This window comes from Heterocephalus glaber, unplaced genomic scaffold (genome assembly GCF_053883595.1).
Source record: "Heterocephalus glaber isolate CG9 unplaced genomic scaffold, H.glaber_assembly_v1.0 deba00000470, whole genome shotgun sequence".
In the NCBI taxonomy this organism is placed as follows: domain Eukaryota; kingdom Metazoa; phylum Chordata; class Mammalia; order Rodentia; family Bathyergidae; genus Heterocephalus; species Heterocephalus glaber.
Genome location: NW_028258145.1, coordinates 3,189,573 through 3,206,272, shown reverse-complemented (window position 1 = coordinate 3,206,272; position 16,700 = coordinate 3,189,573). Strand labels below are relative to the sequence as shown.

Below are 16,700 nucleotides of genomic sequence, written 5' to 3'. Positions count from 1 at the left end.
GTCCTAACTGACAGTGAAAATGGCTTGCACAGGGAAGGCCAAGAGGAAAGGGAAGAGGCTGAGAATCTGGCCCAGGATTCAGTGCTGGAGGACCTGTATAGTGGCTTTAGGTGCATGGGCTGCTACCAGGTCTTCCCCAATATGCAGATGCTTAAGAAACACCTGGAGGATGGAGTTGAGGGTGGTGCTTCATGCCTTAGTCTTGCATTTGCCAAACTAAGGAGCAAAACGAACCAAAGCAAGAGAATCACAGAGGGGGAGAATGGGAATATGACAACATCTTCTTCTTACTTGTCCTCCTCCTCTGACAGTGCTAATGTAAATGATATTGTGTTTTAATTTCAAATTCCAGTTGCTCATTGCTAGACCAAAGGAAAGTAAATTAACTTTGTATATTAGTTGTGTATTCTGGAACCGTGATAAAATTGCTTGTTAGTTCTGGGAGTTTTTGTTCTTACGGATTTTTTATAGACAATCATCACCACTGGACAAAGACAGTCTTTTTCCCAACCTGTATACCTTTTATTTCATTTCTTTGTCTTATTGACTTAGCTAACTTGGCTGAAACTTCCAGTATGCTGTTGAGTAAGAGTGCTGAGAGTCAGCCTCCTGAGTCTCGGGGTTACAGGCATGAACCACCATGCCCAGCTGTTGTCAAGGTTTTATAGCATTAAATAGTCTTATGTAATGGTTCTGTCCCTTAGTTAATGTTTAATTTCAAAGTGAAGTTTTTATTTCATTCTACTTTAATTCAATGTTTCATAGTAGCTGTGACATTTTTTCTTTTTTATTCACCTTTTGCTTTCTATTCTTATACTACTGTATTTTACTATAGAATCTGTGATTTTCTCTGACTTTATCTTGGTAGGCTAGGCCAGAAATAATTTTCAAAAGTTCAAGTAGCACTGTATACCTATAATAAACCCCATTTGATTATTTTGTGCAATTCTTCTCATGCATTATTTTATTTTATTTAATAATATTTTGTTCAGAATATTTGCATGTTCCTGAGATATTGGTCTGTAATTTTCTTTTCTTATAATGTCTTTGGTTTCAGTATTAGATATTGGGGACTATGTCAGCCTAATAGAGTTAGGAAGTATTTTCCTTTGATTCTGTTTTCTGGAAGAAATTGTAGAGAACAGATATATTTCCTCTTTAAATGTTTGTTAGAATTCACCAGTGAGCCCATATGGGCCAGATCCTTTCTCTTTTTTGAAGTTTATTAATTATTCATTCAATTTCTTTAATAGATATAGGTCTATTCAGATGATTTACATAAGGAAAACCCTGTGTAAGTGTTGATACTCTGTGTTTTCAAGGCCTGTTTCACTGAAGTAATCAAATTTGTGAACATAGAGTCATTCATAATATTCCTTTGTTATCTTTTTAATATCCATAGTTTCAGTATAATGACTGATTCTAAATTTCTGATATTAGCAATCTGTGCCTTCTCCTTTGTTTCCATAGCTAGAAGTTTGTTTATTTTAATGATCTTTTTAAAAGACTAGCTTTTGGTTCTATTGCTTTTCTCTATTAATTTCTGCCCAAACTTGTATTATTTCTTTTCTTTCACTTACTTTGGATTTAATTTGTACTTCATTTTCTAGTTTTCTACAGTGGAAGCTTGGGTTACTCATTTTAGATCTTTGTTTCTAATATCTGTATTCAATGCTGTAAATTTCCCTCTAAACACCGTTTTTACTGCATCTCACAAATTTTGTTAAGTTGTATTTTAATTTTCACTTAGGTCAAGATATTTTTTAAAATATTTCAAAATTTATTTTGCGACTTCTTCTTTAACCTCTATATTATTTAGAAGTTTGTGATTAAGTCTCCTAATATTTCGTGACTATTTTCTAGTTACCTTTTCTGTTTACTGATTTCTAATTTAACTCCATGGTGACCTGAGACTATATTTTATATGTCTGTCCTTTTATGTTTAAGATGTATTTTATGGCCCAAAATGCGACCTGTCTTGGTGAAAATTCCAAATGAACTTGGGAAGGATGTGTATTCAGTTGTTAGATAGAATATTTTATCAATGTCAATTAGATCCATTTGATTAATGGTGCTATTTAGTCTATGTTGTTACTGGTTTTCTGCCTCCTGGATCAATCTATTTCTCCTTTCAGTTTTATCAGTTTTGCTTCACATATTTTGTGCTATGTGTGGTGTATACACATCAGGATTACTGTGTTCTATACATAGGTACTGAAATCCCCAATAACAATAGTGGATTTGCCTATGTTTCCTTGCAGTTGTAACAGTTTTTCCTTCACACATTTTAATGTTTTGTTCACAGGCACATATATATTAAGGATTGCTGTGTCTTTTTGAAAAATTGATCCCTTTAGCATTATGTGGTATCCCTCTTTATTTCTGATAATTTTTCTTACTCAGCCTTGTCTGAAATGAATGTAGCTACTCCATTGTAAGGATTTGTATTGTGTTCCAGCAAACAACGTTGAAATCCTAATGCCCAGTATCTCAGAATTTGACCTTATTTGAAAATAGCTTATTATACATGATTATTTTATGATACTGGAGTGGGCTGAACCCCTAATCCAATGTGCCTTGGTGTCCACATATAAAGGCAAAATGAGGAAATAGACACACACACACACACACACACACACACACACACACACACACATACACGGCAGGTGGGCAGGGGAGGGAGAGACCCTGTGAAGACTCAAGTTATGCTCCCACAAGCCAGGGACCTACCAGAAGCTAGGAGAGGGTGCTGGAACAGATGCTTCTCTAGCACCTTCAAAGGGAGCATGCCCCTGGAAATGCCTTAATCTTGGATTTCTGCCTTCCAAAATATAAAATAATAAATTCTGGTTGCTTAAGCCACATAGCAGATGGTATTTTCTTGCAACAGTCATAGCAAAAGAATTCATTTTAGTTTCTTATAATTAGTGTCAACATTGTATATCCTAGGTTTTAAGTCTGCAATTTATTTTTTGTTTCCTACAGTACTTTTTCCTTTTTTACCTTTCTGGTTGTTTTTTTTTCTTGATTTCCTTTGGGGTACTTGAACTTTTTTTATAATTCTACTTTGATTTATGTATACTTTTATTTTAGTGTACATTTTATATAGCTTTTAAATTTAATATATTAAGTATTTGAGAGTGTAATAATATAATTGTGTTAAATATTTCCTCTACATACACTTAGAATCAAATCAGAAAGTGTTACAATTTTTGCTTCCATCATCAAATATAATTTAGGAAAATCAAGAGGAAAAAGAGTATAGTACCTTTTTGCTTACTGTGTTCTTTCTTCCTTCCTTTCCAAGGTTTCTTCTTTTATCATTTCCCTTATGTTAGAGAACTTCCTTTAGTCTTTTTTTTTTTCCTTTAGTCTATTTTAGCATAAATATGCTAGTGACAAATTCTTTTTTTTTTTTTTTTTTTGGTACCAGGGATCAAACTTGGGTTCTTGTGCTTGTGCAGCAGGCGGCGAAACGACTGAGCTAAATCCCTGGCCCCTAAAATTCTGTAGTTTCCCTTCATCTGAGATTGCCTTGATTTCTTCCTCACTTTTATTACTGGAAAAAGGATTCTGAGTTCTTTTCTTTCAGCAATTGAAAAATTTTGTACCACTTCCTTCTGGCCTCCATGGTTACTATTGAGAAATCTGTTGTAATTAAATTGCTTTCTCCTATTCCTAAGGAGTTCCTCCTTTCTGGCTACTTTGCAGATTTTTTTTTCTTTTCCTTTACTCTTTAGACATTTGACCATGATGCATTTCACTGTGAATTTCTTTACATTAATGGTATTGAGATTTATTCCATAGTTATCTCTTCTAGTAATTTTTTTAGCCCTGCCCCTTTTCTCCACTCCTTCTGAGACTCTGATGATATAAATATTAGAACTTCTGTTATAGAATGTTAAATATTAGAACTAACAAATATTAGGTTATTTTGTTTGTTTTGTTTTTGTTTGCAGGACCGTGTTCGAACCCAGGGCCTTGCTCATGTCAGGCAAGAACTTTACCTCTGACACTATTTAAAGTCTATCCCCAGCCCAGAACTCCTATTTAAAGTCTATCATCTTTCTATTATTCAGATTAAGTACTCCCCCCACCCCCACCCCCACCCAAGGCATGCCACTGAACCAGTGAGGTAAATCCCTGGCCCGGGGGTAATTTCTTTTGTTCTGTCTTCAACTTCACTTATGTTTCCTCTTCCTCATCCATTTTGCTCTTGACCCTATCTCCCGCATTTTTTGGCTGTTATATTTTTCAATTTTAAACTTTCCATTTGGTTCTCTATAGTTTTCATTTCCTTGGTGAAAATTTTCAGTTTTTCATTTTTTTCAGGCATGTTTATAATTATTCACTGAAGCATTTTTGTTACAACTACTTTAGAATCGTGGGTCAAATAACCCAAAAGTTTGTTACCTTAGTGTTGACAATGATTTTTAAAATTTGACTTGAGCTCTTTCTGTTTCTTGATATGAGTGATTTTGATTGAATCCCATATATTTTAGGCATTACCTTATGAGACTATGTATCTTCTCTAAACTTTGTTTTAATTGTCTTTTTTGACACTATTCAGGCAGAATAGAATATTTTGACACTATTCTGCCTTATTATTGCCAGGTGAAGGAGAACCCCAGGTCTCCATGTGACTTCCTTTGACACTCAATGGCTGTGAAGCACCTCAATATGATTAGGTGCAGGAGGAAGTTCTGGCTCCTCAGTAGGGTGTTCCTCAGTGCAGTTTGTCATTACTGCTCTGCACCTGGCCTCTACTGACATCATCAAAGGTGACCTAGTTATCACTAGGAGATGGTGTCACCCTGATTCTCCATTAGGCCTTCTCTGCCACTACCTGGGTAGGGGGACCAGGCCATCCCTGTAGCCTGGTGACGGTAGAAGGCAAGGCTCCCCATTCAACTTTGGTTGGCACAAGTAGGGTAGTGCCACAGATTTTTCTGTAGCTGGAATAGAATTTTTAACTGGAATAAAATAGTTACTTTCTAAAAGTTTCCTGCCTTGCCAAGCTGTCCCTTTCCTGGTCTTTAGTTAGAAAGAGTAGGCATCATTGAGACTTTGGTTTGGTTAGGTCTGGTTTATCTGCATCATTGGCAGTTTCAGATTTTCAGTTTCTTTGGTTCTAACTCTGAAATATATGAGAGATAAAGCCTAGGAAACATTGCCATGGCATTCCTGGGGTCCTCTTCTACACTTTTCAGTCTTCCTATGTTTATTTTGTGAACAATGTCTAATGTTTTTAATTATGCTTAACATGAGGAATAAGTAAAGTATATCTATTTGATGTGCCAGAAGTATGCTGGTATATCTTTAGGACTTATTTTGGAAGTTGTCTTTGGATGAAGAAAAGGCATGAATGTCCTGGCATTCCTCCACATGAAAGCTGTGCTTCTGCGACACTTCTTTTCAGGAGACACCCTATTAGGACAGAGATGGCCTTCCCATTCAGTTCCCCAAAGGTAGACCTGAGATAGGGATTAGGGTGAAAGAGAATTATTGGCAAGTGAATAACCAGTAGAAGAAAGGTGGGACTTGAAAGTAAAGGAAGTTTTTTGTTCTTGGAGGGTAAACAGTAGAAACAGTCCATGTGTCCCAAGGAGTCATCCTGATCAGAGGCAAGGGCAGGGGTCTTCTTAAGATTGTGCAGTTAAACAAGATCCCATACTCAGAAGGGATCATGCTTAGGTTAGTGTTCTGTTCTCACCATCTTGAAATTCTTAATTTTTTTAGCAGAGGGCACTACATTTTCATTTGGCACTGGTCCCCATAAATTCTGTAGGAATGGAGTCCAAATAGGTCCCTCCCCACAAAGGCGTTGGAAGGATGTAAATTCCAAGGATTCTGATTTCTTCCTGAGCTCAGGTATACTGGTTAAAAGTGTCTCCCCAAAATTTATGTCTGTCACAGAGGACTGATATAAAGAACTCAAAAAATTAGACTCCTCAAATTAAAAGACTCAACCAAAACATGGGGAACTGAAATGAATAGACACTTCTCAGAAGTACAAAAGGCCAATAAATACATGAAAAAAGTTCAACATCACTGACCATTAGAGAAATGCATAAAACTCATTGAGATACCATCTTACTCCAGAAAGAATGGCTATCATCAAGAAATCAAATAATAACAAATGCTGGTAAGGATGTGGGGAAGAAGGAATTTTCCCACATTGTTGGTAGGAATGTAAACTAGTACAACCACTATGAAAATCAGTGTGAGGATTCCTCAAAACACTAAAAATAGAAATTCCATTTAACCCAGCTGTTCCCCTTCTAGGTATCTTCCCAGAACAGTTATAGTCCTCATATTACAGGGATACCTGCAAACCCCTATTTATAACAGCACAATTTATAATAGCTATATCTTGGAAATGGCATATATGCCCATCAAAGATGAATGGATAAAGAAGATGGGTTATTTATACACAATGGACTACTACTCTGCCATAAAGAAGGATAAACTTGAGGCATGCATAGACAAATGAATGCAACTTGAGAACACAATGTTAAGTGAAATAAATCAGACACACATGCTTAAATATCACATGGTTTCTCTTATATGAATAAAATATGGAGAGAGATTGTACACAAAATAGGAAGTAGGGGAATCTTTTTCAAATGGATGGGGGAATAAAAACTGGAGAGGGAGGGAGGGAAGGAAGGGAAAGGGGATGAAAAAAGAATTAAAGGGGAAACTGATGATGAAAACAAAATTGCAAATGAGTAGGGAACCAAGAGTTGGAAGGTGCAGGGAGAGAGGGGAGGGAGAGAGAATAAAAAAGAAAGAATTAAGATATGTGGTGTCCAAGCAGCAACTCTCCACAATAAATGTAATCATTACATACTGTAAACATGGACTGATATAAACAAATAAATAATGCAAGTCCTTCAGAACTGCAGAACGTGGCCTTGTTTGGAAATAGAATCTTACCAGATGTAATCAGTTAAGATGAGGACACACTGGAATAGCATGGGTCCTAATCCAATGACCACTGTCCTTATAAGAAAAGAGGCACGCATGCACACACACAGTCATGCACACACCCACAGAAAAATGCCCCAGGAAGACAGACAGAGATTGGAGAGAACCATCTAAAGCCACTGAAGGTCAGATGCAGGGGCAAGAACAGAGCCCTCCCTGGGCCAGACCTCTGGCATTGGCTTCTCAGGTACTGAAATCAACTTCTCAGCATTAAAATGAGCCCTGGACCAATAACCTTTCAAGAGGGAAGCGTTAGACAATAGAGAAGGTGAGGCCTCCAACAGACCAGAAAGGGCTGACCCACTTAAAAAACATTTACTTTCAAAATTTTAAAAACCAAGTAATGCTAAACATACAAGGCAAGTCAGGGGCCCTCATTCAGCTCTAGGGCCTGGAAATTAATTCTTCAGTCCCAGTGGCAATCCTGGGACCCAGCTGACTGGTGCTGACCATCAAGTTCCAGCTATTCTCTGGGTTGAAGGTGCCTGTATCCTGTGGGCAGACTGGCTTTACTCACCACTCTATTATTTGGCATCCTCAGCTAGTCATAAAAATCTCCCCACTGGCCTTGAAGGTTCTGAAATTCCCAACTGACTTATTCCTTGGTTTAAGACTCTAAAGTTATTGCTTAAATGCAAATATTATCACAAACTACAATCTACTACAACAGTGGAAGATTAACTCAAATTGCATTATCACATGATCTCCCTAAAGACCTTGCAGGCTTAAGCCAAGGAGAGACTAACCAGGTAGCTTTTATTTAAATGGAGGAAATAGAAGAGCCAGAGACATAGGCCATTACCTGGGGAGTGCAATCCAGGAAGAGTGGCACCAGGCAGCAGGCCAAAGTCACAAGCCATGAGGAGGAGGGAGACCTGGAAGATAAATGTCATCATATCAAAATATTGTCAAGGCTATCACTAACAACAGAAATGACTTAGCAAGCATGAGTGCAAAGGATTTTTCTCTCAAATTGAGGCACATAGCTTTGATGCCAGAACCTCCCAAAATAATAAAACCATGAATTTAACTATTCAGTGGCTCTCTAGCCTCATATCCTCAGGCTCCCCAGCCTCAGATTCACCCAACTGTGGATCAAAAATATTCAGAAGAGAAAAAAATTGTATCATACTGAACATATACAGAGCCTGTTTTCATATTGTTATTTCCTAAACAATACGAAAACACCCACACATTGCCATAGTATCAGATATTGTAAGTAACCTAGCGATGGCTTAAACTATACAGGAGAATGAGGGGGGTGGATGTGCAAACACCACACCATTTATTTAAGGGCAAACTTGATCAAGCCTGGATTTTGGTGTCCAGAGAACCAGTTGTCCAAGGACACTGAAGGGCAACTCATGTTCTCGTCTTATTTTATTTGACCCTTACAGCATCTCTAAAAAGAAGCTATTTACACTTCTGCTCTATAAAGAGGGAGAATTAGACTAACAATGAAGCAAGTTTCCCAAGCAAGTAGGAAAACTACTGTCAAGCCAGCTCCTTTACAGAGCTTATGCTTGCTGTTCACCCCAGGGATGCCTGGCACATTTGGGTGCAAATCCTGCCAGCAGGAGATTGAACAAAAAATGATAAAAGATAAATGGCAGTCAGGCCTGCTGCCCAAGCCTGCAACCAACCAGCCACATAAGGCCATATGCTCAGTGGGGGGCTGGCATTTGGATCTTGCGCTCTGCTGTTGTTATCTCAAGATTCTTAATTATTTGGTTTTTGGATTTGTGCCCTGTAAGTGGAGTCTGACGGAACAATGGCACTTGCTCTGAAGGCTTGAAACCGTGGCTCATGTGCAGTTAACCCCCCCTCGGTTGCCTGCTCCTCTGCCCCTAGCCAGGGTCACTACAGCCACCACCCTGCTGGGAGACCCTGTCTTCCTTATAAGCAAAAGGATCCAAATTTCAGTCTTGTAGCAGCCCAATATACTATACAGAAAAGCAACTGTCACAAGCCAAGGAGCCCTTGAGCAAATTGGCTGATTTAACATAGCACCAACATGGTAAAATTGTAAAGCCTGTCCTTAATCCCAAAAGTAGCACTCCAGGGACACCCAGCCTGTCACACTCTCTCAAACCCACTCCATTCCTGTGGGTCAATCTGCAGCTTGGAACTAGGCAAGCCAGCCTCCAATTCACTAAAAAGAGCCCAAGCTTAGACTCCTAGCTCTTAGACTGTAGTGTGCTATGTATAAATCAATTGTGTTTACTTCATTCACTCCTAAATTCCATCTGTAGGCTCCTGGGGAGTGAATATCCAAAGCAAGTTAGAGGTTCTGGCCTTAAGTTTGGGCTCCAACAAAAGCCTAATGGGGCAGACTCAGGTTGTCCTGCATGTCCCTATCATGTCCCTTGATTGCGGAAGGTAGGCTTGCAGTTTCACTACATATTTCTGGGTGTGCATCAGCCTTCTCAGATAGAACACACTTCCTGCCCTAAGTGGGGCTAGTTTCCCACGTTTGTGTGTTTGTTGTCTCTGCTTGCTTTGCTGCTCCAAGGAGACTCAGTTCTCTTCTTGTCACTGCTCCCAGTGAGAGCTGGCTGGCAGGACAGGCCCTCCCTAGGCCTGCTCCCAGGCAGCTGACAGGAGCAGAGGCTGTGCACTTGAGCAAGCTGGGCACAGAAGGGAAGCAGGTGGGCAGGAGAAGGGGCAGCTAGGGTAATGGACCTCTGCTCTCCTGTGACTGGCAGAGTCGAGGACACACAGGGCACCAGGTGCACCTGGAAGACACCCACAGGCTTCTTCATGCCCATCTGTGTGGGGTCCACAGAGTATAGAGAACACAGGCATGCCCACATTCACAGATGAAAACCCTGCCTATGTCAGAGGCCTGGGGGTGTGAGGCTGCACTAAAGCTCTTTACTGAAACTGAAAGGGAAAGGCTACTGTCAAAGTCATTCTTGGAAGCTAGCATTACATTGATTATAAAACCAGACAAAGATCCAACCAAAAAATAGAAGTATAGACTAATCTCTTTAATGAATATAGATGCAAAATCCTCAAAAAGATTCTGACAAATGGAATGCAACAAGTCATCAATCAAAAAGATCATCCATCATGACCAAGTAGGCTTCATCCCAGGGATGCAAGGACAGTTTAACATATGCAAATCAATAAACATAATGCAACAAATAAACAGAAGCAAAGACAAAAATCACATAATCATCTCAATAGACACAGAAAAAAAATTTGACAAAATCCAATATCCATTCATGTTAAAAACACTAAAGAAAATAGGTATAGAAAAACGTCATGTCAATCCGATAAAAGTCATTTATGACAAACCTTCTGCCAACATCATATTAAGTGGGGAAAAACCGAAAGCTTTCCCTATAAAATCAGAAGTAAGACAAGGATGTCCACTATCACCACTCCTGTTCAACATAGTACTCAAAACATTAGCATCAACAATTAGGTAAGTAAAAGAAGTAAAAGAGTTATGTATAGGAAATGAAAAAGTTAAATTATAATTATTTGAAGATGACATGATTCTCATCATAGAAACTCCAAAAAATTCCACCAAAAAATTCCTAGAATTAATAACCAAATTCAGGAGTGTAGCAGAATACAAAATCAATACTCAAATATCAATAGTGTTCCTGTATACCAATAATTAACTTACTGAGGAAGAAAGCAGGAAACAATAGGATTCACAATAACACTGAGAAAATTAAATACTTAGGAATTAACCTAACCAAGGAAGTGAAAGACCTCTACAATGAAAACTATAGTACTCTGACAGAGGATAAGGAAGAAGACCCAGAAAATGGAAAGCTATCTCTTGCTCCTGGAGAAACACAGCCAATATAGTGAAAATGGCCATACTTCCAAAATTGATATATAGACTTAATGTAACTCCAATCACAATATCAACAGCATTCTTCACAGAACTAGAGAAAACAATTCTAAAATTGATATGGAACCAGAAGAGAGTCAGAATAGTAAAAAAAATCCTGGGAAACAAGAGCAAAGCAGGAGGCATTACAATCCCAGATTTCAAGTTATATTACAAAGCTACAGCGATAAAAACAGCACATTACTGGCACAGAAATAGACGCGTGGATCAATGGGACAAAATAGAGGGTGCGGAAACCACCCAGGCACATTCAAGTATTTGATCTTTGACAAAGGGGCCAAAAACATATGCTGGAGGAAAGAAGCCACTTTAATAAATGGTGCTGGGAAAACTGGCCACCACATGCAGAAGATTGAATCTAGATCTGCTAAGGAAGGACCAGAAGGGAATTAAGGCCTAATTGGCCTTCTCTGTAAGCACGAAGGAGAAAGGCTGCACTCAAGGGTGACTGCATATTAGGGAAAAGTTAAGACAGCTGAGATTAAGCTGTTTACCAGAAAATGTACTAATGGATACTGGAGACCAGATGAATCTTGTATTATTACTTTGATTGCTTGTGCCTGTGTTTGGGTGAATAAAAGCAAGGTGAGCTAAAGGCTTGGTGCTCCTCTGCCTGCTAGAGGCATGAGCCCCCTGGCTGCCTGCATGTTGAGCTGACCATGTCTTTATTATTCATCCTTGAGCAAGGCGGGCTGGGTGAGCTGGCTACAGGTGGCGCCCAGTGTGGAGCTGGACTGGGTCACCTACATAGATGCATATCTTTCACCATATACTAAACTAAAATCAAAATGGGTCAAAGATCTAAATGTTAAAACAGAAACACTTAATACACTAGGAGATAAAATAGGTAAAAATGTATTCATAGGTGTAGGCAAGGACTTTCTGAATAGAATGCCATTCGCATAGGAAATAAGACTATGAACCAACAGACGGGATATCAAATTGAAAAGCTTCTGAACAGCAAAAGAAACAACTTACACCCTACAGAATGGGAAAAAGATGCTGCCAGCTATCCCTCAAATAGAGGACTAATATCTAGAATACATAAAGAACAAAAAAAATTAGCCCCTCCAAAATAAAAGGCCCAAACAAAAAAAGGGGCAAGTGAAATGAACAGACACTTACAGTTGGCCAACAAATACAGGAAGAAATATTCAACATCACTGGTCATTACAGAAATGTATTTCAAGATTTTTTTTTTGTACCGGGGATCGAACTCGGGACCTTGCGCTTGCAAGGCAGGCAGTGGCACCACTAAGCTAAACCCCTGGCCCTACAGAAATGTAAATTAAAACAATGCTGGGGGGCGGCAGGGATTTAGCTCAGTGGTTCCATCACCTGCCTCTCAAGCTCAAGTTTCCAAGTTTGATCCCCAGTACCAAAAAAACAAAAAAAAAACCCAAAAAACAATGCTGAGATTCCATCTTACCCTAGAAAGAATGGCCATCATCAAGAAAACAAATGCTGGCACGGATGTGGGGTAAAAGGTGCCCTTTTACATTGTTAGTGGGAAGGTAAACCAGTATAACCACTATCAAAATCAGTGCGGAATCCCTGTAAAATTAAAAATAGAAATTCCATTTGACCCAGCTATTTCCCTTCTAGGTACCGTCCCAAAAGACTTAAAGTCATCATACCACAGTGATACATGCATACCCATGTTTATAGCAACATAATTCATAACTGCTAAATCTTGATAGTGGCTTATACATTCATTAACAGATGAATAGATAAAGAAAATGTGGCATTTAAACACAATGGAGGACTACTCTGCCATAAAGAAGGATAAACTTGAATCATCTGTAGGAAAATGGATGCATTTGAGACCATAATGTTAAGTGAAATAAATCAGACACATGTGCTTAAATATCACATGGTTTATGTTATGTAAGAAACCCAACATATAAATAAAGAGCAAAATAAAAGATAGATAATAGGAAGTAGGGAAATAGATCTTTCTTTCTTAAATGGGAAGGGAATCAAGAGTTGGAAGGGGAAGGGAATGAAGGCAAGGGGTGCAAAAAGAATTAAAATGTGTTATGTACATGTACCAACTCCCCACAATGAATGTAAACATGTACAGCCAATATGTACTAATAAAAAATAAAAATTAACAAAATAAACTAAGACAAAAGGGCTGCAGGTTTCAGAGTGAAAATGCCCTTGCCCACACATTGATTTTAGACTTTAATCCTTGAGGACTGTAAGACAATACATGTCTATTTTAAGTCATCCAGTTTGTGGTAGTTTATTTTGGCAGCCCTGACCAACTAACACATTTGTACTTGCCTATTACCCACTCCAAGAAGCCAGTCAAGTGAGAAGCCTTTCCTCCAAAGTTCTGTTTTGTTTTATATTTAACTCCTTGCTGAAGTTTAAATAACCTCTTTGTTTTGCTGAACTGATGTTTCTCCCCAGCACATGATTAGCTCTGATATGGTCAGGAATGTGATAAGATAGGGAGGGAAGATTTTCAGTCAGATTCTTCCCAAAGTAACATAAAACACATATTTCTTACATCACATCTTCATGGAGGTAAGAATGGAGGAGTCACTCAGCTAGATGGTCCCAGTCCAGAATCTTTCCTGTGGCTGCAATTGAGGAGCCATACAGAGTTGTGTCATTTGATGCCTCGGACTTCAAAGCCTGGGTATGGACCTAGGAAATGAGAAGGACAAAAGCATAGACATTATCTTGGAGAGGCATGAGGTTTAAAGAAGAAGGCTTGTATCCCACCCTCCAGATTAGAAAATCCTTCCCTGAACCACCACAGAGTGTGGAAGGAGAAAGACAGAGGGAGTAGGAGAGCAGAAGACTGTGGGAAATGGTTCTGAGGGAGGAACTGTAACTAGCTTTCCTGAAAGAGGCCTGGGCAACGTGGGAAGACCCTGGAGCTGTCCTAAGCACTTTATATGGGCCCCTTGTGAGCATTTAATCCTTACAAAATCCCTGTGAGGGAAGTATTATTAATTATAATTGAGGAAAGTGAGGCTAAGCAAATTAAGTAACTTTCCCAAAGACACTCCTCATGTAAGTAGGTGTTATAGCCAGGCTCCAAGATGGACCCCAAGGAGCCCTGCCCCCTCAGATTCATGCCCCTCTGTCACAGTCCCATACTTGAATTATGATTGGTCTGTGGAATTAAGGGAGTATGGCTAGGTTATAAGGGGCATGTGGTGTCTGCCTTCTCTAACTTGGATTGCTTGCTCTTGGAGAAGTTAGCTGCCACATCATGAGAACACTCAATGAAGGGCCCCACATAGCAAAGAACTAAAGCCTCCTGCCAACAACCACATGAGTGAAGCATCTTGAAAGAGAATCCTCCAATGTCAGTCAGGCCTTCAGATAGCAGCAGACCTGGTGGACATCTTGCCCACAACCACAAGAAAATTTCTGAATCAGAACAGCCCAGTTAAGTGACTCCCAAATTCCTGCCCCACTGAAAGTGAACTAAGCAATATTTGTTGCTTTAGGTCACGGTGGGCTGATTGGTTATGTAGCACAGATAATTCACACAGCAAGGTTCATGATCTCTGGGCCAGGCCACCCATCTCTTCAAAGGCTGTTCTGTATTCCACCCTTTTTCCAATCAGTACTAAATGGAGACTACATTAACAGTAAAATAAAAGTTTTATTAAAAATTAAAATGCAAGTCTTATTAAATCCTGTGACAGAAATTTGAAAAAGAGATTTTGGCAGTTGCAGTAGCAAGCATGGCAAGAGACATAGTGAGGGCATAAAAGCATTCAACCCACAACTTTAATGATTATAAACTCTGGAGCAGGCATGGGCAGGCATAGTCTTAGCCCTAGTGAGATACAGACATACAGAACAGCCTGGGAATAACAGGGAAGAGTGCCCTTCTTCCAGTGTGTCTAGTCATCCAGTACACACTGGGGGGAAGCAGAAGAGGAGGGTGAGGGCTCCCAAAGGCACAATGGGGGACATGCATTCAAAAATGTACATTTGTGAGTCCTTTTTATTCTGCAAATATTAAACTGGCAACCTCAAGAGACAGCAAGGGCCTGAGCATAGATACAGGTGAGTGTCACCCTAGGGTGTGGCCATTGTGGGGATACTCAGGGGGTCACCAAGACACCTTAAGGTATCCATATTCAAACAGCGCTGAGTAAATAAATATCTTCTAAGCTCTTCTATATGCCAAGCATTTGCTGGACATTGCAAGTTCCACTTTCAAGGAGCCAAGGGTAGGACAAGGACACATAGAATTAAAATCCAAGAAAAATATTCAGTGTCCTTGAGTTTGTGGCATAATTCAATGGCAGAAAACCAGCCAGCAGTGGTGCTCACTTGGCAGCTAGAAAACTGTGACCTGGGGTCTACCAGGGGCAGCAGTGATGGTTATTGGGAATAGGTAACCTGTGGCCTGGTTTGTCAGTACAGTGGTATTGAGGGAATATATACCCATTTACAGCTAGGACAAGCAAGACACAGTTGGGGACACCAGTGAGCTTAGAATCTGAAAGTTCCAGGTCAAAGCAAGGAATAAATACAAACAAAGTCACATGTCCAACTGAGAGTGAAAGTTTGGATTGGATGGAGAGGACCAGGAGAGCAGGAGTTTGAAGTCTAGCGTGGGATGTAGTTTCTTGAAGTCAGAGGGGGGAGCTAAAATGGCACAGTAAGAGTTCTTGCCTCCCTTGGGAGTAGTAGTTGGTCTGAAAAATGGCAAAAATGCAAACCCAAAGAAAGCAAATTCCTGTTTGGTTGGAATATCAGTAAAGGCCTGTGGGGCTTGGTGAAAAGCTCACACTGGCATGCACAGCAGGAGAGAGGAGTCACCAAATCATAGAAGAAAAAGGATTTCACTTGTTGCTTAACCCATTCCTTTAGATTAATTTTAACTTCATGAGGGGAAGGCTTTGAATGTCAAGTGGTAGCATTTAAACAATACTCTGCAGACAATTAGAAAACAAGAGGCTGGAGGCTTCCAGGTGGCCATATGACCACTCCCAGCACAGAGGAGGAGGCTTCCAGGCTGCTGCAGCACCACTCCCAGTGCAAAGGAGAAGGATTCCACACTGCCACTGCACCACTCCCAAGAGAGGAGGTGAGGTGCGTGGGCACCAACAGCACCCCCACCACCGGTCAAAATGAGAAGACATGTAAACAAGCCTCGAAACCAGACTTCCAGAACACCTACAGCAAACTCAAAGGGAAATGAGATGGAACACTCTGATACTCAACCACCTGGACACCCTCAACTGGCAACAAAAGAGGATCTGGAAGAAATGAAATCAGAAATAATTTCTCAGATAACAATAGAGATTGTGCCCATAGTGCAAGACATGATTAATACATCTAGAGAGGACACAGATAAAAAAATAGAGGAGCTGAGGAACATGATGGAATCCCAACATAGGAAACAAATGGAATCCATAAAACAGATGCAAACAGATTTCCAGGAGATTAAAAACCCCATTGGAAGTCTACATAGCAGAATGAGCCAATGTGAGGACAGAATTTCAGATATAGGAGATAAAATTACAATTAGTGACCAGGAAAAAAAAAATTTCTTTAAAATTGTAAGGGACTATAAGAAATCAATCCAGCAGCTGCTAGACGATGCAAAGAAGAATGACATAAGACTGATTGGAGTCAAGGAAGAAAGAGGAGAGAGTGCAGATGACATAAAAAAACTGTTCACAGAAGTGATGGCAAAAAACTCCCTAAGCAGGAGAAAAGAACTTGACATAGAGATAAGTGAGGCATATAGGACTCCAACTAGCCTTGATCAAAATAAATCTACACATAGGCATGTAATTGTTGAGATTCCAGAAACCCAACAGAACAACACAATTCTACAAGCAGTTAGAGA

The 16,700-nt window shown here is 39.7% G+C and overlaps 1 protein-coding gene across 1 annotated transcript in view; it reads right to left on the bottom strand.

Annotated features, from left to right (window-relative positions):
- Positions 1–16,700, bottom strand: part of Vwa3b (von Willebrand factor A domain containing 3B) — a 315,053-nt gene that overhangs the window by 245,585 nt on the left and 52,768 nt on the right. Inside the window, 2 exon segments of the mRNA XM_087203240.1 lie at positions 7,793–7,865; positions 13,380–13,519. Of these exon segments, the coding sequence (XP_087059366.1) occupies positions 7,793–7,850 (58 nt within the window). The 5' untranslated portion in view covers positions 7,851–7,865; positions 13,380–13,519.